This window comes from Podarcis muralis, chromosome 13, assembly GCF_964188315.1.
Source record: "Podarcis muralis chromosome 13, rPodMur119.hap1.1, whole genome shotgun sequence".
Taxonomy (NCBI): domain Eukaryota; kingdom Metazoa; phylum Chordata; class Lepidosauria; order Squamata; family Lacertidae; genus Podarcis; species Podarcis muralis.
Genome location: NC_135667.1, coordinates 14,838,370 through 14,862,147, shown reverse-complemented (window position 1 = coordinate 14,862,147; position 23,778 = coordinate 14,838,370). Strand labels below are relative to the sequence as shown.

The window sequence follows — 23,778 nt, the reverse complement described above, 5'->3', positions numbered from 1 at the left end:
ATCTTGGCTCCCGGCGCTTATCGCTCTGGTCTGGACCGCTTTGCAGAAGAGCGCCGAGCTGATCCTAGTTCCCCAAATCCACTGCGCTCCTTGGAAATCGAATGCGCCCACGAGGGCGCAATGCGCCTTCCCGGAGCTGCAGCCAAGCGATTCCTCCCAGAGCCTGCTCCGTCCCAGAAAGCAAGCCAGGAGCCCCGGCCCCGGCCAGCTGCCTCTTTAAATTGAAATGGTTAACCACCATAGAGAATGCCTTCTCTTTCTCCCTTCCATTCCCTGCCTGCAAGCGGCGGAAGAGGGGGACCGTGCAGAGGAGGGAACTTCCTCTGACTCGCTCCCTCCCAGTCACCCTGAGCCCTGGTGGCTGGTGAGCGGAGACAGGGTTACTGCGGTGCACAGGGAGCTGGGGGCGGGGGGCTCCCCTGGCCTTATGGGGAGGGGGGGTCCCCGTGGGGGGCAAGATCTCCCCAGAGCTGCAGACCTCTGAGGCAGCGGCAGCTGCGATGGTGAGTTTTAGGGTGTCTTGCAAGAGCTGAGAAATGGGTGCATTTCTATTTTTTAATTTTTAATTTTGCAAACAAAAGAGACGGGTGTTGGCGTTGGCGGTTGTGTGGACAGGCCAAATGCAGGGATTTTGCTTTTGTTTTGTTTTTTGCAAAGGATCAAAACATAAGTCATTATTTAGTGGGCTGGCACCGGGAGATCGGCAGCGTTGTACTTCAGATCACTTCGATCTCCTTGTCGTAGCCTGGGGAGGGGAGTTAGCGACGCGATCGGAGCCCTTGGGTTCCAGCGCGGTTTACTCCAAAGTACGCGTGCATAGGATTGCAGCCTGAGAGAGGGATTTTCGTATTTGCTCGGCAAGGCACATTTAAGCAGATGAAGAAGCGTTCCTGATCTGCGTTGTTGATTCTAACCATGAGAACAAGGGGAAGTGCCATTTATTCTGTGTTAAGCTTTGTGAAATACAGCGGGTATTTCAGGAGCGTTTGTGTGTGCGTGTGTCTTCTGAAGCAGTTGTGGACAGAGAACCATATTGTGGGGTGCTAACACCTGGGTAAGTGGGTGGGTGTCTCATGCCAAAAGAAGGGACACAACCTTTTTTGCTCCTTAGCTGTGAATCATCATCTATTAACCCCCTAACTCTGTATAGACCACTGATCCTTCTTGTACAATTCTTCTGTTGCTTTCCCCAAATAATAATAATAATAATGATAGTTATATTTATTTATACCCTGTCATTTCTTCTGGCAGGGACTCTGCATGGGCTACAGATAAAATAAGAACAGCTAAAAACATACGGAAAAAATCATGAAAAACAATTAAACATCAGTATAATTAAAACTCTTTCTCTCTTAGATATATTAAAAGCATACAGCACGGCCCCGGCCCCCTTATTAAAAGCAGTTGGTTCCCAAACACTTGTTGGAGCAAGAAAGCCTTCACCTGCTGGCAGAAGGACAAGGAGGAAGCCAGTCTAACTTCTCTAGGAAGAGAGTTCCAAAGTCTGGGAGCTGCCACCGAGAAGGCCCTGCTGCCTGTGAGCCTGACGGAACCGAGAGATGGGTCTTCCCTGAAGATCTCAGAACTCGGGCAGGTTTGTGTGGACAGTAGTTTTCATTAACAAGTTTTGCATTAATGTAAGATCAGCAGTAAAAGTCAGTGACCAGTGCATTTCAGAGTACATACAGGGATAGCCCAGGTGGTCAGCCAGAATTAGTTCAGCAATGTCCAAAGGTCACAGGTTCCTTGTTTTTTTTAATTAAAAAAAAGAAAGAAAGGGAGCTCTGGACATTTGCGAAGCCCATCGCACAACTCTTTAGCTGAGGTAAACCTGTGCAGCACAATCCTAAACTTTGTTTACGCAGAAGGAAGTGCCACCATGTCCTGAGTAAGGGGTGAGATCTGCCAAGACGAGCGGTTAAGATGCAGCTGATCTCTGGCTCAGCCAGCTGCCCACTGCTCAATGGCAAAGTGAGTGTTCTGCATGCAGGCGTGGTCCCAGGCTCAATGGCTGGCCTTGCCAGTTGCAAGAGATCTTGTGTGTGGGGATGGGGAATCTAGCAGGGCTGGGCAAGACCTTGGCTTGGGGCCCTGCAGAACTGCCTGGGCCAGAATAAACCATGCGCCCCACTTGTGCTAATGAACTAAGAGTCTGACTCAAAAAGAATTGCATCTCTGTGAGGGGGAATGGGGGTCCCCTATCAATTCTCAGCACCCTTAACAAATGACAGTTCCCAGGATTCAGGGTGTGGGCGTGTGGACTGTTTAAAGTGGTATAAAGGTAAAGGGACCCCTGACCATTAGGTCCAATCGTGACCGACTCTGGGGTTGTGGCGCTCATCTCGCTTTATTGGCCGAGGGAGCCGGTGTACAGCTTCCAGGTTATGTGGCCAGCATGACTAAGCCGCTTCTGGAGAACCAGAGCAGCGCACAGAAACGTCGTTTACCTTCCCGCCGGAGCGGTACCTATTTATCTCCTTGCACTTTGACGTGCTTTCTAACTGCTAGGTTGGCAGGAGCAGGAACCGCACAACGGGAGCTCACCCTGTCACGGGGATTCGAACCGCTGACCTTCTGATCGGCAAGTCCTAGGCTCTGTGGTTTGACCCACAGTGGTATAGCAGTGCTTTAAATGTACTGTGCGGATGTGGCCTTCACCTTCAGTGCTAAAGTGTCTGTTTGTACGCACTTCATACTTGCAACCCGTTTGGAATCTGCCCACTTCCCTGAGTTAAATTGATTATTGTTATTTTCTCTTTTCCCCACTTCCCCACCTTTGCGAATTGTGGCAAGTCCCCATCATGAGGGCAGCGTAAATTAAGAGCACATGGCGCTAAGGAACCAGGGAGTGAGGACTTTGTATCTGGACTTGGCCCTCTCTCAAGTGGGCGTTTGTTGCCAGTTCCCAGCTGCCAAGGCTGAGTTTCCTAGTAGCCTCTAGAGACAAAGGCAGAAACAGGACCTGTCCCTCGCACGTGTGTCTTTACTAAGGTGCTAGAGCTGTTTGGGTCCTTGGTGGCTTCCCTGTTTTGCACAGACCCTCTGCTGCGCTGGGTCCCTTCACTTGTGATAAGGGCTTGAAACTGGGGCAACAAATCTCAAAGAAATTGTCCCAAGTAAAACCAGCAATGTCTGCTTGGCTGTGGCGTTGTTCCTGGGTTAGACTGATGGGGCAAAGAATCACATGAGTGTTAGGTTAGCTGTCCAAGTTTGCTTTAAATTCTGGATAGATATCTATATTTATAAATATAAAAACAAGCTTTTTGCATTCTGCTGTGCTATAGTGGAACCAACTGGAGGTGTGAATGCTATATTGTGTGCATTGCTGTTTTGTATATTTTTGAACCACCCTGAGCAAGCCATTGCCACAGCTGCCACTCCCCCGCTTTTTGGTTAGCAACTGGAGAGCCAGGAATCTCTTGGACCTAGGAATGTTCAGTCCATGGTGCCCCCTCTCTATGGGCTGGGCTGGCAGAGAACAGGATGCTGGGTAGTGGGTGTCACCTATGGAGCTAATGTTCCCCAGTCTCTTTCTTTTTTGGGCGATGCATGTAGCTTTTTGTTTTTAAAGACGTGCCCGTAGATGCTAAAATCATGCCACTAGCTATGCTGGCAACATGTTACCTGCAGGATCAGTCTTCAGAGAATTTCAGGTGGGAGTGTGCAATTACGTCCTGTTTATGGGGAGAGTGCAATTACGTTGTGTTTTTGGGGAGAGTGCAACTACGTCCTGCTTATGGGGAGAGTGCAATTACGTCCTGCTTATGAGGAGAGTGCAATTACGTCCTGCTTATGGGGAGAGTGCAATTACGTCCTGCTTATGGGGAGAGTGCAACTACGTCCTGCTTATGGGGAGAGTGCAACTACGTCCTGCTTATGGGGAGAGTGCAATTATGTCCTGCTTATGGGGAGAGTGCAATTATGTCCTGCTTATGGGGAGAGTGCAACTACGTCCTGCTTATGGGGAGAGTGCAATTATGTCCTGCTTATGGGGAGAGTGCAATTATGTCCTGCTTATGGGGAGAGTGCAATTATGTCCTGCTTATGGGGAGAGTGCAATTACGTCCTGCTTATGGGGAGAGTGCAAATACGTCCTGCTTATGGGGAGAGTGCAAATACGTCCTGCTTATGGGCATAGCTCATCATGGCTACCAGTCCTTAATTCTTGGTGAATTTGTCTAATCCCCTTTAAAAGCCATCTCAAGTTGGCCATCAATGCTTCCTGCAGGAGCGAGTTCCAAACACACTTGTTGGCTTGCAGCTCTCTGTGATCGGGGGATGATTGGCACCAAGGAGCGAGCTGCCTTTCACTGGTATTGATCTCCTATTACGTAGAGGAACCGCAGGATTCCCCAGCACACGGCCTGAATGCGACTGATATGGCTTAGTGCTGTTGACCCTGATAGAAAGGAGATTTCTCAACATCTTGGGTAAGGCGCATGGACTTAGCCTGTTGTTTTTCACTTTTGGGTCTGCAGGTCCCCTAGAAGATGCTCCTGCCGCAGCATCCCACATGGATGGAACAAAGGAGGCAAGCGATCTTGACGGACCTGGAACTTTGGAGGACGGGGAGACCCTGAGAATCACCCAGGCAGGTGAGAACGATGAAAGTGGAATGGCTTGTCTTGAAAAGAGGGGATATAAGGTCCATACCACCATCCCTCTCATGCCATTCATCTGGGATTGGAGGGCTCCAGACCCACCTCTCTCTCCCATCCATATCCATTGCAGCACATATTTCCCCCTCTCCTTCCAAAGGTTTAGATTTCCCCAGCCACACCCCCCCTTCACTTCCCAGGTTGTTTCTTGAATTCTAGGATTTCACTCTTGTGAAATCTCCCATTCCTCAAAAGTCAACAAATTGTGACTTCCTGCAACTCCCACTTCCATCAGGCTCTCTAACCTCACTTATAGATCAAGGGTGGGGAGTCTGTAGCCCTCCAGATTTTGTTGGACTCCAAATGCCATCAGCCCCGGCCAGCAGGGCCAATGGTCAGGGATGGCGGGGGTTGTAGAATCTGCGTTCTGCGTTCATTTAAGAGCAACAGCATTTAGATACCGCTCATAATTCAAGAACGTTTCAAGTCCTTTACAACCAAAAGATATATTAATTAAAGGCAATGTATTAAATGGCGACGAATGACTTGATGAATTAAACAGCAACATCCATCATTAACTCAAGTGCATGAAGCACTGACGGGATCCAAAAGACCAGCCGGTTGGTGTGTTTGTGTGTGTCTAGGAAGCTGCATGGGGGCAGCCAGTCTGTGTGGGAGGTATTAATTCCTGATTTAATAACTTGCCTGGTCTGGGGAGGAAAATACCCTTCCTAGCTTCCAAATGGGTGATTAGTTAAATGCTCGAGCTGATGCAGAACCAAGTCCACGGGGTCTCCCCAAAACAGAACGGTACTGGGGAACAAGCTCAGTTCCAGGGTGGCTAGAAATGGGATAGATGGGCTTGTAGGGACGCGGGTGGCGCTGTGGTCTAAACCATTGAGCTACTTAGGCTTACCGATCGGAAGGTCGGTGGTTCAAATCCCCACGACAGAGTGAGCTCCCGTTGCTCTGTCCCAACTCCTGCCAACCTAGCAGTTCGAAAGCCACACCAGCGCAAGTAGATAAATAGGTACTGCTGCAGCGGGAAGGTAAATGGCATTTCCATGCGCTCTGGTTTCCATCTCGGAAACCGTTGCGCCAGAAGGGATTTAGTCCTGCTGGCCACATGACCTGGAAAGCTGTCTGTGGACAAACGCAAGCTCCCTCGGCCTGAAAGCGAGATGAGCGCCGCAACCCTGTAGTTGCCTTTGACTGGACTTACCTGTCCAGGGGTCCTTCACCTTTACCTTTTTTACCTTTACCTTTAGATGGGCCTGTACTCTGAGACTGTTTTGTATGTTGAAGGGAATCCTGTGTGGGTGGCGTCCCAAACCTTTGCACAGCTGAGCTCTGGCAGATTAAAGTTTCTGCCTGTTTCAGGTTTTTTGAGACCTCCCCGTTTCTGATTCCTTCTTCCTTCTTTGCCTCTTTGCCAGGTGATGCTGAGAAGATGGAGCCCTTGAAGGAGGTGGAGGAGGAGGAGGAGGAAGAGGAAGAAGAAGAGGGCATTTTATGTATGGAGCCCGGACGCCGCGTCGGGGATGATGATTCGCCAGCCGCGGCCCCTCCGCAACGCGGGAAGGGGGAGCGCCCGTACCCCTGCGGCGAGTGCGGGAAAGCATTCAGCCAGTGGTCGAAGCTGGTGCGCCACCGGCGCATCCATACGGGCGAGCGCCCCAACACGTGTGCCGACTGCGGCAAGTCCTTCACCCAGAGCTCCCACCTGGTGCAGCACCGGCGGACACACACGGGTGAGAAGCCCTACGTCTGCGGAGACTGCGGCAAGGCCTTTTCCTGGAGCTCCAACCTGGCCCAGCACCAGCGGACCCACACTGGGGAGAAGCCCTACGTGTGCCGGGAGTGCGGCAAGGCCTTCTCTCAGAGCACCAACCTCATCAAACACCAGCGCAGCCACACGGGGGAGAAGCCCTATCGCTGCCCGGAGTGCCCGAAAAGCTTCTACCGCTCCTCTGACCTCATCCAACACCAGATCACGCACACGGGCGAACGCCCCTTCAAGTGCGACGAGTGTGGCAAGGGCTTCACCCAGAGTGCCAACCTGGTCAAGCACCGCAAGATCCACGCCGGGGAGAAGCCCTTCCGCTGCAACGACTGCGGCAAGACTTTCATCCAGAGCTCGGAGCTCATCCAACACCAGCGGACGCACTCGGGCGAGAAGCCTTACCAGTGCCAGGAGTGCGGCAAGCGCTTCGGCCACGGCGCCACCCTGGTCAAGCACCAGCGCCTGCACATGGGGGTGGAGCCATACCGCTGCGCTGACTGCGGCAAGACCTTTGGGCTCAGCTCGGCGCTGGAGCGGCACCGGCGCTGCCACAGCGAGAGCCGCCCCTACGCCTGCGGGGAGTGCGGGCAGAGCTTCTCGCTGGCCTCCAACCTCACGCTGCATTCGCGCATCCACCGGGGGGAGAAGCCCTACCGCTGCGCCGACTGCGGCAAGTGCTTTGGCATGAGCTCCACCCTCATCCGCCACCAGCGCATCCACACGGGCGAGAAGCCCTACGCCTGCCCTGACTGTGGCAAGGCCTTCGTCCGCAGCTCTCACCTCACGCAGCACCGGCGGACGCACACGGGCGAGCGGCCCTACCACTGCGAGGAGTGTGGGCGGCGCTTCTCCCAGAGCTCCAACCTCATCACCCACCAGCGCATCCACATGGAGGAGCGGCCCCACGTCTGCCACGGCTGTGGGCGGCGCTTTGCCCAGGAAGAGGAGCTGCAGTGCCATCAGCAGCAGCAGGACGGGAAATGCAGCAGCAAAGGAGGTGCCAGAGAGCCAGAGGGCCTGGAGGAAACCTGTGGGGAAAGCCATGCACCGGCATCGCACCCAGAGAGCGGCGCCACTTGCGCCATGTGCGGGCCAGAGTGCAAAGATGCAGCCGGACTCATGCAGCACCAGAAAGGCCACGTCCCCCTCGTCTGCAACATATGCGGGGAGAGCTTCCAAGATGGTGCCAAGTTAGCGCAGCACCAGGAAAGCCACACTTCTTACATCTGTACCGAATGTGGGAGGAGCTTTGGGGACTCCGGTGCCTTAGCCTGCCATCAGGAGAACCATGAATCTTGGATATGTGGCGTCTGCGGGCAGAACTGCAAGGACCGCTTGGCCCTGGTGCAGCACCAAGAAGCACACTCGCTGCACATCTGCGGGGCGTGCGGAGAGAGCTTTGTCGACAGCCAGGCACTCGAGGAGCACGAGGAGAGCGGGAGGTGCAAGGAGGACTCTGAGCTCCTGTTTGGCCCAGGATCCCCGAAGACGCCGGTGCGTGGGGATTCCAGGGAGAGCTTTGCTGTCGGGATGGCTCTCGTGCCGTGTAAGGAGGGGGAAGCGTCGTGGGGCTGTCTGGGGCGTGGGGAAGGCTGCAAGGATAGTTCGGCCTTGGAGTACCACCAGCAGAGCCACCGGCGGAGGCCTCACGCCTGCTCCAAGTGTGGACAGCCCTTTGCCGATGGCGCAGCCCTCTCCCGCCATCAAATGACCCACATGGAAGCGGATTTGTACAAATGTCCCCAGTGCGAGCAGAGCTTTGAGGGCCTTTTGGCCCTCACTCGGCACCGGGGGGAACACGTCTGCGAGAAGTGTCTGGGGTGTGGCCAGGCCTTTGAGGACCGTGAAGGCCTCTTGCTCCACCAGAAGAGCTTGGGGGACGAAATGCACGGACGTCTTGAATCCAGAGAACCTCCTCGGGCCGACTCAGATCTTGTAACTCAACTGAGCGATCCCATGGACGAGCCTGCTGACACAGGTTTTACCACAGCCCAGAAAATATTCTCTGGTGACCAGCCCTCCAACGAAAAAGTGGTGTCCAGCCGCCATGAGAGCGTCCCACTGGACGAACAGCCCTTTAGCGACCCCTTGAGGCCTACTTTGCACCAGAGAATCCACCCGAAAGCTCAGACTCTGGACGGTGTCACACTTGAGAGCATCCCTGAAGAAGAGGCGGCGTCTTCGGGTGGGCTGGGCCTCCAGGACAGCTCAGCTCTCGCCTCACAAACCCCACCCGAAGAAGAGCCTGGTCTGGGCCCCCTGGGTGACAGCTCCCTTAAAGACAGCTTAGTTGCTGCTCCGCTGCAGAAGAGAGCTTCTTCCGCCGACAGACCTCCTCCGGTCTCCACCGAAATGGCTGCCCTCATCCGCCGCCCGAGCACCAAGCCCTACAAGTGCCACGACTGCGAGCAGAGCTTTGCGGACGCCGGCGGCTTGTCGTGCCACCAGGCCGGCCACACGAAGGGGCGGCTGCTGAAGTGTCCCGAGTGCGGGAAGGGCTTCCCGGAGAGGCTGGCTCTGATCCGGCACCAGATGGAACACACGGTGCAGAAAGGCAGGGCCGTGCGGCAGCTGCCACCGCCGAGAAACAATCGCGGCAAGGAGAGGGACCCCGGGAGCCCCCTGGAATTCGGGGAGAGCTTCACTGAGATCTCGGCTGTCCTTTTGCAGAGGGAAAACCACGTCTCTGAAAGGGGCACATCGCTGCGGCCGAAGGATCGTGGTGGGGAGGGGAAGCAGAGTTTAGGCGACCCTTTGCAGACCGCGGAGCCCTACTTCCACCTTGATTTGGGGAAAGCCTCGGGTGCCGGGGGAGTGCTGGGCCAGCGCCATGGGCAGCAGGAGAAGGGCAGATACTTTGGGCACTCTGAGCCTGGGAAGATCTCCCGCAACAGCTCGATATTGCTGCAGCACCTCCAGAGCCACACGGCAGAGCAGCCCTGAAGTGCTGGGGGATTGTCTTGGTGGGATTTGGTCAGTACCAGACAGGTGTGACCTGCGATGCTCTGTCTTCTGTCACGCTCCCCACCCCCTGTTCGATGGTCAAAGCTGAGAGTGGGGTGTACATAGGGGTAAACTGGGGCAACTCGGTCTGCCCAGGGTTGGAGACATGCCCTCAATGGAGAGAAGATACTACAGACATTATTATTATTATTAGGGTGGGGGGGGTCTGTGCAGATGCGCAGAATCGAAATGGGAGGTGCTGCAGCAAACAATGCAAGTTGGGGAAACCCTCGAGGTTCTTTACCAGCAAAACACACAGTGGCTCTTCCTTTTCAGGTATTTCCCCCCCCCCCTTCGTTCCTCCCTGGTTTTCCCTCTGAATCAGATGAGCTCAAGTCTCTTTGAAGGGTAGCTAAGCTTGTGGTCCTCCAGATGTTGCTGGACTACAGCTCCCATCATTTCTGACCGCTGGCCATGCCTGCTGGAGCTGATGGGAATTGAAGTCCTAGCAACACCTTGATAGCTTCAGCTTAGCCCCCACCCGCTTTAAAACATGGAATTAGCCAGGAGCTGACAGCAGGTGGCCTTGTACAAAAAGTGGAACGGTTTCTCTCTCTGTGTGTGTTTCTGTATCTGGTGGGAGGGGTAGTTTCCAAAGTCCATCTTTCTCCCCTTGCAATTTTTTTTTTGGTATTTCCTATAAGAGCCATTCCAATGCAGACAGATTTTGTGAAATAAAGTGAGATAGGAGGTTTTTGTTTTTTTTAATCACCTGAAAATACAACATACTGGAATGGCTCATTGGGGTACGTTCTGTATCTCCTGCTGCTTGCCACATGTGGTTGCTTCTCTGTTCTGACCACACTTAGCAGGATGCTGAGGGTGGTTTTAGGTCTTTGAATGTGAGTTTGCTTCCTCCTTCCATGACACGCTTGCTTCCCAGTTCATGGCATCAAGTAAACCAGGATATTTCATTGGCAGCCTGTCTCCTCCCGCCCACCGGCTTTTCTCCAGCCTCACATTTCCACTGTTCCATCCTGTCTGCTTTCAGGTGAAAACACTGATGATCAGAAATGGGTTCCTGTGTACATGTGTGAATAGATAGGATCTACTTGGCACATCTTAAGTGAGGCAGGTTCTCCATATTTCTGCGTCCTCGGTGTATTTCTGACTTCTACTGGTTGTATTTCTTTTTCTGTGGGTAGAGGGGGTTCCTAGTTAGATTTAAAAACATAAAAATACCCCCCCCCATCCCTGTACATTTTAGGTTTGCTTAGTCATTCAGTGCCAACGTCTACCTCACCAATCCACGTTGAGGTCTTTGCTCATAGAAAGTGCTGTAGGGCTGATAAAGTAATAATCCTCAAAGACAAACACAATCTGTGGAACTCCCTGACACAGGAAATATATGGCAGCAGACTCTTAACTTGCCCCATCTAGACAAAAACACATTTTCTGAATCTCTGAATGCTGTTCATAGCTATGAATCCTTTTTTTACCTGTTTGCAATCCTATAATAATTAATAGTAATAATAATAATAATTTATTATTTATACCCCGCCCATCTGTCTGGGTTTCTAGACTTCCTTTACACAGGAGCAGGGCCCATTTAATTCAGTGGGGCTCACTTCTGAGTAGGAATGTGCTGTTAGGTTTTTCCCAAGCAAACAAACAAACAGATCTCCCTTATCCTGGCACAGCTTTGATTTTAAACTTCTTTCCTGGTGCTGGCATCTACCTCACCTATTCAAGTGAGCTGAGGCATGATCCTTAACAAAGCAGAAAAAGTGGCTGCAGCGTCAGGTGGAACTCCTGGCCACATGATACCCATAGTAAGATGGAGAGCTCAGTAGCATGGGCAGCGAGACCAGCCATGACATGGGTAGATTCCAGCACAGAGTACAAGACCCACCTTGGAAAATGTAGAGCAAGGGTGGGGAAGCTTTGGTTATCCAGATGTTGTTGGGACTACGATTCCCATGGACTATTGGCCATTCATACTGCGGCTGATGGGAGACGTAGTTCAGCAATATCTGGAGCACCAGAGGTTCCCCACCGCTGCTACATAGAACTAGCCAGTTTACACATTCATTGAGACTGAAGCTCCTCTGAACCACCCACAGCAATAGTTCACAGTGTTGTCCTCATCCTTCAACCCACAATGTACTTCAGCTGAACCTACGCAGGCTCCTGGCCTGTTCACTCTACGGTTAAATGGGGCTACTCTAGATAAGCAGGGGTGCAATCCTGATGCATCCTTTGCTGCATCGTTCTTGCTATTTTCTGAACTTCCAATGAAGATGGGTGCCATTTGAACCGTTGTTTGTACGTGTGGGTTGCTTCTTGTTGTAGCACTGCGGAGATCTCCTGCAATGGGCCTGCCATGTGGCTGCACCATGGACCTGCACAATTGTACAGGCAGGCTTAGTAGCTGCCGAAGGTGGACCGGTTCAAAAGGCATCTCTGAAGCAGCATGCAAACCTTGGTTTCTCGTGCAGAGCCCAGATGCAGAACAGAAGACTGCGTGTCCCAGAATCCTTTGTGCCCTGCGCAGGCTGGTCAAATGAACCTTTGGCTGCCCCTGGTTTGGATGAGAGACCACCGGAAGCTTTCTGCATCTCCTGAGCGGGATATAATTGAGTGTTAATTCAATCAATACTTTTCCTTGTGTTTCCCTCCACCCTTTCCTTCGGCCTCATCATCTTCCTTTCCTCCTCAGCCTTATTTGCTGGGGTTGTCCTCTTTTGTTTCCAGCAGCGCAATCCTAGGCCTGTCTACTCAGAAGTAAGCCCTGCTTTGTTCAGTGGGGGGTTTACTCCTAAGTAAGTGTGTCCTGGATTGTAGCCTTAAGCACTCATCTTTTGTAACTCAGGGCGAACATCTCATCTCCCCCGTCCCCCACCCAAAATGTCTCCTGTAGCATCCAAATGATAACTCTATAGGAATCTCTCCATATATTTATGTCTGCGACTGTTAGTTTTGAAGGGGTTGTGGTAGCAAAGATTCCTTACCTCTTCCCTGTTCCAAGGGTGGTCCCCCCCCCCCTTGATGGATTCAATTCTGTGGTTTGTCACTGAATTTTCTCTGTAATTCTAGGAATGTATCAACCCTGAGACTAATACAAACTCAAGATTGGTTTATTCAGATGGTTTTTGTGTTGGCGTCATTATTACTTCCTCCGGTTTTGCATATAAAAGTGAAGGGGGCGCAGATTAAAAACAAACATACCAGGGCTGCTGTTTTTGTTGTTGATTAACTGATATACTGGGGCTGCCGTTTTTAGCTGATTAATTGACATAAAGCTATTTTGAAAGGCAAAAGAGCTGCCCTCTGTTCTGATTTTAAAATAACAGCATAGTCAGCAGCCACGCCACCTTTCTGTGATCACACACACCAGTCATGCATATTTCGCATAAACGGAAAAATGCCAATGTGCATGTGTACAGCTCTTCCATGCAAGGGCAAATCCTGGCCTAATCCTGATTCTACACATACAGGGACCCTTCTTACGTGTGCCAAACATGTGGCAGGGGGTTGCACTGTTAAGAGTGTTTGACTAGGACCTGGGAGAGCAGGGTTCAGATTCCCCATTTCAGTCCTGTAGCTCGCTGGGTGACCTTGGTTCAGTCGCCATCTCTTAGCCTAACCTACCTCACAGGGTTGTTGTGAGGGTGGAATCAGGAGGAGGACCATGTACACCACCTTGAGATCATAGGAAGAAAAAAGTGGCATATAAATGCCATAATTAAAAATTAATAGTTGCCGGGTTACAAGTGGTGGGGAATTGGCTCACAAGGTTCTGCAGCACCCATGTCTTCTTTAATCACAAGGGGGCCCCCATGAAAGATGGAACGCCTCTTCCAAGATGAAACCTTCTGCAATGAATGTGCATCTCTTTATTAAAAGAGAAAAAAAGCTATTTTTCCTCTCCCATGCAAATAGATGTATGCTGGTTTACAGCCCAGGCCTATGCATGTTTACTCAGAAGCAAGAGTTACTATGTTCAGTGAGGCATATTCCTAGGTCTGCTTTCAAAGGTTTGTAACTATAACCAATTAATCTGCTCACAGGCCAGTTCCATGCATTCCAAAATCTTTACTAGGCCCAACAAAAATGTGAAATTGTGCACAAGCTTTTCAGTTCCACAGAACTGTTCATCAGGCTGGAACAGGGGAGGGAACAGAGAGCTGGACCAAACCTGATATCCTATGGTGTTCAAAGTTCAAATTATGGCAGCAAAGAAAGATCCTTTGCAACCCCAACTTTACCCCTCCCCCCTTTTATTGTATTGCCATACAACCTCTAAATGTCAATGCAAATATCATACAATGCAACACACAGAATCATAGAATTGCAGAGTTGGAAGGGACCCTGAGGGTCATTTAGTCCAATATCCTGTAACGCAGGAATCTCAACTAATTAATACATAGAAAATCATAGAATTGCAGAGTTGGAACTGAAGTATATGTGAGTTCAAGCTGCTCCTTCGCTTGGCAGGCACGTGCAATATGGCTGGTCTTCCCACATGCCTGGCACTGGGCATTGCGGAAATGGCATGATGGCTGTTCATGTGGGCCCCCGCAACTGGCGCAAGGCACCCCTGGACCTCTCTGTTGGCCAAAATGCTTGGACGAGCCAGTGCGCAGCCTCGGGGCCTCCTCGCCTTCCTCGCTGTCAAGAATCTTCGAGTGCACAGCCTCGGCCTTCTGGGCCATGGGTGGGCTGTGTGCTTGGCGAACCCCTCTCCCCATCTTGTTGGCTGTCTCCGCCATGAGGCGGAGCAACATGGAAGGTCAGGTCCTTCATGGCTAAAAGGCGCCGCTGTAGCTCCTTGTCCCTCAGGCCACACACAAGACGGTCATGGAGCATTACGTGCAGATCACTGAAGTTGTAGTGGTAGGTGGCCTGCCGCAACAAAGGCCCCTATGGATTCACCCGGGGCCTGGTCCCGTCTGTAGAAGGCATGCCGGCAGGCGATCTCCGACAGCTGAGGAGCAAAGTGTGTCCTCAGCTTCTCCATTATTGCGTCAAATGGAGTCTTGGTCAGCTGGGCTGGGGCTAATAGACCCTGGGTGATCTCGAACGTGGCAGGTCCACACATACTGAGCAGTGTGGCCTGCTGCAGTTCAGCGTCGGTCACTTGATGGGCTGGGAGGAAAAACTCGATTCATGTGGCGTAGGAGTCCCATTTCCTTGGGACTGCCCCATTTTGATGTGGCTCTGGGTGGCCATGAGGTCTGCTCTGTGTGCGCGGCCTTGCGGCTGCGGTCGGCCAGTGATTCCTGGTGGATGAGGCGACAAGTCTTTGGCGGTGATTCAGCTGAGGTGACAGATCCCCGGCAGTTCACCCAAGGCGGTGATTCAGCTTAAAGGCTTTATGGAGATCTCAGGAACAGACTGGGGAAAACAGGGAATAATAATAATAATAATAATAATAATAATAATAATAATAATGTTTAGTCGTTTAGTCGTGTCTGACTCTTCGTGACCCCATGGACCAGAGCACACCAGCCCTCCTGTCTTCCACTGCCTCCCGCAGTTTGGTCAAACTCATGCTGGTAGCCTGGCCTGCATTGTGATGTGGACTCAAGCTCAGAGCAGGAGGTGCCCAGGGATGTCCTGTGTTTTCTCCATACAAACCTGTTACAATCTAGGTTCCGCAATACAAAGCTGTGAAGGCATGAAGCCACAGGAAACCTAGGATACCTGGTGCTCTGCAAGGGACCATGCAGCGACTTCCAGCCTACTGATTCCCCAGCAAGGGATTCCGGGAATTGTAATTTTGTGAGAAGTCTGCCGCCAAACCATTGGTCAGTGCTGTCTATTCTGATGGGCTGTAAGTCTTCAAGGTTGCAGCGCTGCTGCATAAAGGAAGCAAGCAGCTACGGTGGTTTTTTTTATATAAAAAATAAAAGGTTTCAGAAATCTTCATTATTTCAGTCTCATCTTTTGCAATGGCTAAAAAGGACTTCCTGCTGCATAGGAAAATTAAAATTAAAAAATGCAATTAATTGGAACCCATTCTTACAAATACTGTAATAGGTTAAGATCTGGTGAAGTACAACAACAACTTATAGTTTGGGGTCCCCCCCTTCCCTCCTTATTTTCCCTTCTACACTGGTGCTGTTTCTCTTTTTCTTTTTCTCTCTTTTATTTACATCTCACCATGTTTAGTGCCCATATAATTATGTACTTTTTGAACATTCAATAATAAATTTATTTTTAATAAATGTAACGAATGATAAAATAGCTTGTTTCTTTAAGGGGGAAGGTTAAGAAGGAAACTACAACTCCCAGAATGCTCTTTTTATCATTTCGTTTCCCAGGCTCCCTTGCAAAGGAAACGGACTCCAAAGAAGAAGCTGGCTATTTCCATCTCGGTTTGTGTGCTGATGGTTTTGGATCTCTTACTTTGAAAAAATAAAAATAAAAAACCACTTCTCCGCCACTTTCCCTTTTCTTTTTCGCTGCATTTATTCCGAAAGATTGGATGGATTTGAAACCGAGTTGGGTAAGTGCTATCGTGGGAATTCGTGAACGGCGAAGATTTTAGCGAAAGGTTAAATTTGTTTTTTTTTCCATTAAAAAAAATAACGGGTCTGTGTTGTTTATATGAATCACAATCCCGTTATGGTTAATGAGTCGTTTATTTTATCCATACGACCTTAATTGCAAATAAAATAAGGCATGGGTAGCAAAATACCTCGGGGAGGAGTTAAATCGTTCTGGAAGCTCGCCTCCAAAATGGTATTCACCATATTTGGGGAGGTTTTCCAAATGTTGAATTTCGGATTGGTTTAATGCAAAAAATAATAATAATGCCAGAATTACTTTGGGTCTGTGGTTTAGGGAGTCCGTTGTGTATGAGTGTTTTGCTGTTTCGTTATAGATGGTCTCTTGTGTGCTATGGATTTCCATTTTTGGGTGACAAGGCTTTTGACGTGTGCATTCCATCTATTGAGTACACTTCCTTTTTTTGCATTCCTTTTTTTAAAAAAATAAACTTTATTAAACAATAAGATATCTTAAAACACACACAAAACGAGCACACAGTACAAACATGCTAATGCTATGGAAGGATGCAAGCTAGGCAGCCCCAAGGAGGATAGCTGCATTCATCTGTACAAGCTAACTTGAGAACAAAGGGAGGTGTTGGGCCACATCCCCAACATACCTTTCAAGGCCAGATATACCAATTTAAGTAGTCATGGCTTTCCCCCAAAGACTCCTGGGAGCTGTAGTTTGGTAAGGTGCTGAAAGTTGATAGGAGGCCCCTGTTCCCCTCCCAAAGCTGCAATTTCCAGAGCTCCAGCGGAGACGGATTGATTGTTAAACTGCCCTGGGTGGGAATTGTAGCTCAGCCGCGGGTATAGGTATCTCCAGATAACGCTCAGCTTCGCTAACTATCTACAGCTCCCAGAATGTCAATTCAGTAGTTGCTGTTGGGATTGGAGAAAGGGAGGTAGCCATTGCTAAACTGAATGGGCTTGTTTAGACATAGGATACCTCTGAATAATAATAATGATGATAATGATGATGATAATGATAATAATAATAATTCATTTATACCCTGCCCATCTGGCTGGGTTTCCCTAGCCACTCTGGGCAGCTCCCAACAGAATAAAAAAAAACACAATAAAACATCAAACATTAAAAACTTCCCTAAACAGGGCTGCCTTCAGATGTCTTCTAAAAATCAGATAGTTGTTTATTTCCTTGACATCTGATGGGAGGGCATTCCACAGGATGGGCGCCACTACTGAGAAGGCCCTCTGCCTGGTTCCCTGTAACCTCACCTCTGAATATGAGTTGCCGGGAGGCAAATGGTGGTGTGTTTGTGTGTTTGTGCGTTTGCATGTGTCATTGCCCATGTCTTGCTTCTGGGCTTCCCAGTAAGATCTTGTCCAGTGTGGGGAACTGGGTACAAGACTACGCGGGTGCTTTGTTTGATCCTGCAAGGTCCTTTGCAAGGTCTTTGTGTGTGAGATTGAGAGAGTTCTTGCCTATTAGCAGGATAATGTGAGGAGCTGTGCATGTTGGAAGTCTGTGAGGAAACAGCGCCACTGATTCTTCTCCCCCCCCCGCCCCGCAAGTCCTGACTTTGATTGCTATTGCTTATTGAAGTCACAACAACAACAACAACAACAACAACAACAACAACGACAACAACTCAGAACAGGGGAAATATCAGCAGGTTTGGAGAAACACCCCCCCCAAGCTTGTAAAAGTACATTAAAAAGAAGCCTAAGGTGTGGGAAATAGCTCAGTGTGCTAAATGGCCACAGAATGGCGGCTGAGATTCCAGCTCTATGATTCAATAAGAGAAGGGAGAAGAACAAGTGAGGGGAAACAGAATGGAGCATAGCAAATGATGGCTTGGCTGGCTTGACTCACACACTGGAAAAGTGTTTTCCTAAACTGCAACATTTTGTTGTGGCTCCCACTGGTAATGTTATATTTTGCCCTGTTTCCCCCAAGCAAAGACAGCTGTGCAGGACTTAACAGTGCAATCCTATACTTGGAAGTGAACCTTACTGATTTTATAGTTAGTCTTACTCTCAGTTAGGTGAGTATAGCAGTTTTAATTTCCTTTGCACAAGAGAAGAGAGTACTGGAGGTTTACGGTGTCTCACCTTTTGGGTGTCTGTTTTGCTTAAGGTTATGCAAACAGTGCATTTTGCAAGCAGGTTCATTAAAACAAGTACCACAGCCTCTGATCTCAGGTTCTCGAATAAAGAAAGTTTTCCTTCACCTTCAGTCAACACACAGTTCTTTCTCTGCCCACACTCAAACTGCAAAAAAACCCCTTTTCCTGCCTGCCCCTCCGAATGCTGGTGGGTGCTGCATTCCAAAGGCTGGCACCACTGAGGATAATAGATCCAGGCCGTTTGTCAAGTGCTTGATCACCCATCAATCTCACTGCACAGAACCACAGTAATAGGTATATTTGTACTCAAAGTTAGCTAAGCTTGTTGCAGAAAGGAGAGCCCTGCTAGATCAGAGCAATGGTCCATCAAATCGGTTATCCTGTTTTTGGTGATGGTCAAATATTCCCAGAAAACCAACAAGCTGAGCGTGAGGGCAGCAAACCTCAGCCTCTGATCTGGAAGCCCTTCCCCAAATTCCTGATGAGCGAGGACTCTGTACTTACCCTGTTGTGAGGGAATTACATAGTGCAACTGCTTAGGAAGACTTTAATGTATTTTAGTACAGTGGTACCTCGGGTTACGAACTTAATTCGTTCTGGAGGTCCGTTCTTAACCTGAAACTATTCTTAACCTGAGGTACAGTGGTGCTTCGCAAGACGAAAAGAATCCGTTTCGCGATTCTCTTCGTCTAGCGGTTTTTTCGTCTTGCGAAGCAACCCTATTAGCGGCTAAGCGGATTAGCGCTATTAGCGGTTTAGCGGCTTAGCGGCTATTAAAGGCTATTAAAGGCTTAGCGGCTTAGCTGCTAAAAGGCTATTAGCGGCTTACCGGCTTAGAAAAAGGGGGGGGGGAGCGAAAAAAAATATGCAAGACTTGCAAGACGTTTTCGTCTTGCGAAGCAAGCCCATAGGGGAAATCGTATTGCGAAGCAACTCAAAAATGGAAAACCCTTTCGTCTAGCGGGTTTTCCGTCTTGCGAGGCATTCGTCTTGTGGGGCACCACTGTACCACTTTAGCTAATGGGGCCTCCCGCTGCCGCCGTGCCGCCGCCGTGCGATTTCTGTTCTCATCCTGAAACAAAGTTCTTAACCCGAGGTTTCTGGGGTAGTGGAGTCTGTAACCTGAAGCGTATGTAACCTGAGGTACCACTGTATTGCTAAGCTGTGCTCATCTCTCTCTTTCTCTCTCTCTCTCCTCCCCCCCCCACAGCCTCTCTCCAGGACGAATTGGGATTGTAACTGAGGATGAGGAGAACCATCCCCAGCAAGAAATGGATCGCCGTCAGCAGAGGTTTCAGGGAATACGCTCTCTGTCCACAGAGGAAGCTTGCTTTTCGAGAGTGTCCTCCAAGGAGGAGCTCCGGGAGAGGAACAGCCAAGCCAAGTGGGAGAACCTGCCGTGGCTGGAAGGCAGCTTGGACGATTGTGGAGACCGTGATCAGGAGGAAGCCTCTGAGAGCAGCTCCGTGGTCTTTGTGGAGGAGCAAGGAGATGTTGGGCGCGTGTCTGACTTAGAGGATGCCGAGGAGCCCTCTGCCCAGGTGGAGGAAGTCATAGGGGAGATTGGGGAAGACACAGAGGTGTTTGTTTATCCAAAGGGGTCTCTGCCGGGCGATGAGTTTGCTGCAGAAGAATCTGAGCAAATAGCTTACCACAGAGAAAGTCGCGAAGAAGCCCAACTGCTCCTGTGTCCAGAGGCAGCTCTGGGAAGGGAGGATTCTGAGGAGGAAACTGGGACCGTTGGTTATGAGGGTGCATCCTCTCTTGGGGTTGACTCTGAGATGACCCTTGAAGCTGAGGGATCCAATGGGGAGGAGTCCGAAGAGATCCCTTGCTGGGGAGCAGCTCACCTGGGGGGAGTGGACCTTGCGGGGCAATCGGAGGCCGTCGTTTACCAGGAGGGTTCTCTGGCCAGGGAGGGATCCAGTGGCGAGGAGCAGGAAGAAATCCACTCTCAGCAGGGCTCTCTTTCTGGGAACGGCTCCGACGAGGAGGCGTTCAGCGGCTGGGCTGTCCCGGTGCAGGCGCTGGTAGCCGAGCAGCGGCCTTCCAAGCCTCGCCACATCTGCAGCGAGTGCGGCCGCAGCTTGGCCAGCCACTCTGCCCTCGTCCGCCACTGCCTTATCCACACCGGAGAGCTCCCGTACGCTTGCACAGAGTGCGGGCGGCGCTTCCGGCAGTCCTCGGCCCTCGTCCGCCACCTCCGGGCCCACCGGGGCGAGCGCCCGTACGTCTGCGGCGAGTGCGGCAAGGCCTTCGGAGTCCGCTCGGCCCTCGTCCGCCACCAGCGGGCCCTGCACACGAGCGAGAGGCCCTACGTGTGCGGAGAGTGCGGCAAGGCCTACGCCGACCTCTCCGTCCTGACCAAGCACCAGCTGATCCACGTCAACGGGCGGCCATTTTCCTGCCCCGACTGCGGCCAGGCGTTCGGGCACCGCACCACCTTGAACCAGCACCGGCGCATCCACACCGAGGAGCGGCCGTACCGCTGCGCTGAGTGCGGACAGACCTTCCGGCAGAACTCGGCCCTGGCCAACCACCGCCAGGTCCACTCGGGGCAGCGCCCCTTCTCCTGCCAGTACTGCGGCAAAGCCTTTGCCGGCCGACCCACCCTCGTCCAGCATCTCCGGACGCACACGGGGGAGAAGCCGTACAGCTGCCCCGACTGTGGCCGTCAGTTCAGCACCAGCTCCAACCTCCTGCAGCACCGCAGGAACCACCTGGGCGAGCGCCCTTTCGCCTGCTCTCTGTGCGGCCGGCGCTTTGCCCGCCGGCCTGACCTGGCCCGCCACTACGTCACCCACGCCGAAGGCAGCGTGCGGCCCCACCGCTGCGGGGAGTGCGGGAAGCGCTTTGTGGACCTGGCCGACTTGGAGCAGCACGGGGCCACGCACCGCGGCGAGCGGCCCTACGTCTGCAGCTTCTGCGGCAAGTCCTTCGCCGAGGCCGCCACGCTGGCCCGGCACCGCCGATCGCACCTCCCCACAGCTCAGCAGGCCTACAAGTGCGAGGTGTGCGGGCAAACCTTTGGGCAGAGCTCCGACCTGCTGGCCCACGGGCGGGTGCACAGCGGCGAGCGACCCTACGCCTGCGGGGACTGCGGCAAGGCCTTCGGGCGCAGCTCCAACCTGTCGCGCCACCGGCGGGTGCACACCCACGAGCGCCCCTACGTCTGCGGCGACTGCGGGAAGAGCTACACCCAAAGCACGCACCTCATGGAGCACCAGAGGCTGCACACGGGCGAGAGGCCCTACGAGTGCGTGGACTGCGGGCGCTGCTTCGGCAAGAAGGGACACTTGGACTCTCACCGGCGGGTGCATCGCCTGTTGCCTGGGTCTCCCAGAGGGGCTGATGGGGTGCAAGCCGATTCGGGGAGCCCGGAGTGCGTTTGAAGGAATCCTGCAGGGGTGGAAAATTGTGGGTTGTGGGTGGGACAAGGAGTCAGAGCAAGGCTAATATCTGAGAATGGCTTTTATTCATTAGATTTCTATACCGCCTTTCATCTGAAGGTCATAGTTCAGTCGGTAGAGCATTAGACTCTTAATCCCAGGGTTTTGGGTTCGAGCCTCTTGTTTCCTGCATTTCCGGGGTTTGGATTCAATGACCCCCAGGGTTTCCTTTCTTGATTCTATGATCACAGGGCGGTTTGCAATATAAAAACACAAGAATATGTACCATAAAAAACAAACGAAGACAATAACCCCCTCACCGTTATTAGCCCCGCCTGAATCTCCCCGCAGTGATCTCCTAAGGATAAAGAGCACGTGCAGAATTCCTGGAGGGGGTCCCCAAAGTGTGTGGCTGCATCACCACAACCAGCTCCCGTGTGTTCCTGGCCAGAGGCAGGCAGCTGTGAACCCTCTGTACCTTTTGGGTTAGTGTTTTCGTGGGGTGGGGAAGAGTGCTTTTCAATTGCCTGATGTTAAGCGTATGCTCGGTAGAGGGCGTGTTGGTCATAAAAGGTTGGGTAAAGGCTAGAACAGGGGTCAGCAAACTTTTTCAGCAGGGGGCCGGTCCACTGTCCCTCAGACCTTGTGGGGGGCTGGACTATATATATTTTTTTGGGGGGGGAATGAACGAATTCCTATGCCCCACAAATAACCAGAGATGCATTTTAAATAAAAGGACACATTCTACTCATGTAAAAACAGGCTGATTCCCGAACCGTTCGCGGGCCAGATTTAGAAGGAGATTGGGCCAGATCTGGCCCCCGGGCCTTAGTTTGCCTACCCTTGGGCTAGAACAACTTTTCCCCAACCTGGCACCTTTTAGGCGTTTTGGACTACAATTCCAGTCATCCTCTACTGTTGCCCCTGCTGGCTGTTGCTGATGGGAATTGCAGTCCCAAAACATCTGGAGGGTGCCAGGGCACTTTGGGTAAAGCTGAGCTACAATGCAGGGGTTAAGGGGTGTATCCTGTCCGACTCAGAGAAGGCCCAGTGAGGTTAATGGACACTACTAACTTAAGAGTCAGTAATTTCAGTGGGTCTTCACCGTGTAGGACCAGCCTTGGATACAACCCTAAATACCCAGCACACAAGATCTTGCCCATATCCTCCTTCCAGATTTGGGATTTGCACACAGAAGTCTTGGGCTTGTGGGCCCTAACTGCTATTGGATTCCACTACAAGGCAACCCTGCTGGGTTCAGCTCCTCTCTCCTTCCTTTCTGACTTCTTCAGCCCCATTTTGCCCTTTCAAACTGTAGAGAGAAACCAAAATTTCTGTCTTCCGTCACTGCCTTTTGAGATGTTTTAAGTATTCTCCTTCCTTCGTGTCAGAATGCCAGGGACCCCCTTAGAGATCGGAATCCAAGGAGGTGAACTCTGGAAAAAGGAAGTTTAGAATTGGACTGTGTGTAATGTCCTCAAGAACCCCTTCTCTACCTCGCACCCCTCGAGCTGATAACGCTTTTGCTTTGGTTCTGCAGATAACATCAAATAATCTCCTTGTTTATGTATTCAGTAAGAGGTTGAGAATGTCTGTGCAAACCCGTGTGAGTGTTATTTCTTGTTTGAAGAAAGCAGCTAAAAATATATTTGGAAAACACGAATCCTGTGTTTGGCTGTGCAATTGTGTCTTGAGCCTTTAGGGCAGAGGTTTTCAACCTTTTTGAGTCCACGGCTCCCTTGACCCACTGCATTCTTTCTGCGGCACCCTGTGGGGCTCAGGAGCCCAGTTATGTCACCCTTTGCCTGCAGAGCTGGCAGCCTCGCGTCCCTTTTCAAACACCCTTCCTTGTGGAGTGTTCCCTCAGCCTCCTCTCTCCTCCCCTCTCCTTGGGAGTCCTCTGGGCAGCTGCAGCTGCCGCCCCTGGTCTCTGAGCTGCCTCCCTTGCCCCAAGGAGAGGTGCCTCCTCACACTGCCCCACAGCGAGGCAACCCCTGGCCAACCCCAGAGGTACCATTTGCCTGGGGAGCTTGTAGCCAGGGCTGCTGCATCAAACAGCCGCACAAGCCTTTGGTAGGCAGAGACATGAGAGGGCATCAGGAGGGAGGAAAGGAAAGAGGGATAGAGGCCAGTGTTGCTTGTGGCACCCCGATCATCATTCAAGGCACCCCAGGGTGCCGCGGCACACTGGTTGAAAACCACTGCTTTAGGGAATTAAGCAGCAACAACAAAAGCTGTTCCAAAGCTTCAGTGGGGCAAGAACGGTAGATTTTCTTGACTGTGGTTAGTAAATAAATTCTAGGCTTCCTGTGAGCTCAAAGCTTCCATCCGAGGAGGATGACGTTGCTTCCATTTTTCCAGTCGGCATTTGTTGGGAGTGGCTAATTCTACTGAGTTGGGTCATTCAGTCACTCCCAC

General features: G+C 51.4%; 2 protein-coding genes across 5 annotated transcripts; both read left to right on the top strand.

Moving 5' to 3' along the window:
- Nucleotides 1-338: 338 nt before the first annotated feature.
- LOC114583258 (uncharacterized) lies at nt 339-12,470 on the top strand. 4 transcript variants are annotated; one of them, XM_077917920.1, is made up of 3 exons: nt 339-503; nt 4,479-4,595; nt 6,035-12,470. In XM_077917920.1, the coding sequence occupies exons 2-3, from the start codon at nt 4,514-4,516 to the stop codon at nt 9,322-9,324; spliced, it is 3,372 nt and encodes a 1,123-aa protein (XP_077774046.1). In that variant the 5' UTR covers nt 339-503; nt 4,479-4,513; the 3' UTR covers nt 9,325-12,470. The 4 variants fall into 4 exon arrangements, with proteins under 4 accessions (XP_077774046.1, XP_077774045.1, XP_077774047.1 ...); XM_077917919.1 differs by lacking the exon at nt 339-503 and adding an exon at nt 1,378-1,594; XM_077917921.1 differs by lacking the exons at nt 339-503; nt 4,479-4,595 and adding exons at nt 1,378-1,594; nt 4,262-4,430.
- Nucleotides 12,471-15,030: 2,560 nt separating this feature from the next.
- Nucleotides 15,031-23,023, top strand: LOC114582830 (uncharacterized). The gene is made up of 2 exons (XM_028704145.2): nt 15,031-15,835; nt 19,182-23,023. Exon 2 carries the CDS (start codon nt 19,243-19,245, stop codon nt 21,361-21,363), a length of 2,121 nt encoding a protein of 706 aa, XP_028559978.2. The 5' UTR covers nt 15,031-15,835; nt 19,182-19,242; the 3' UTR covers nt 21,364-23,023.
- Nucleotides 23,024-23,778: the final 755 nt, after the last annotated feature.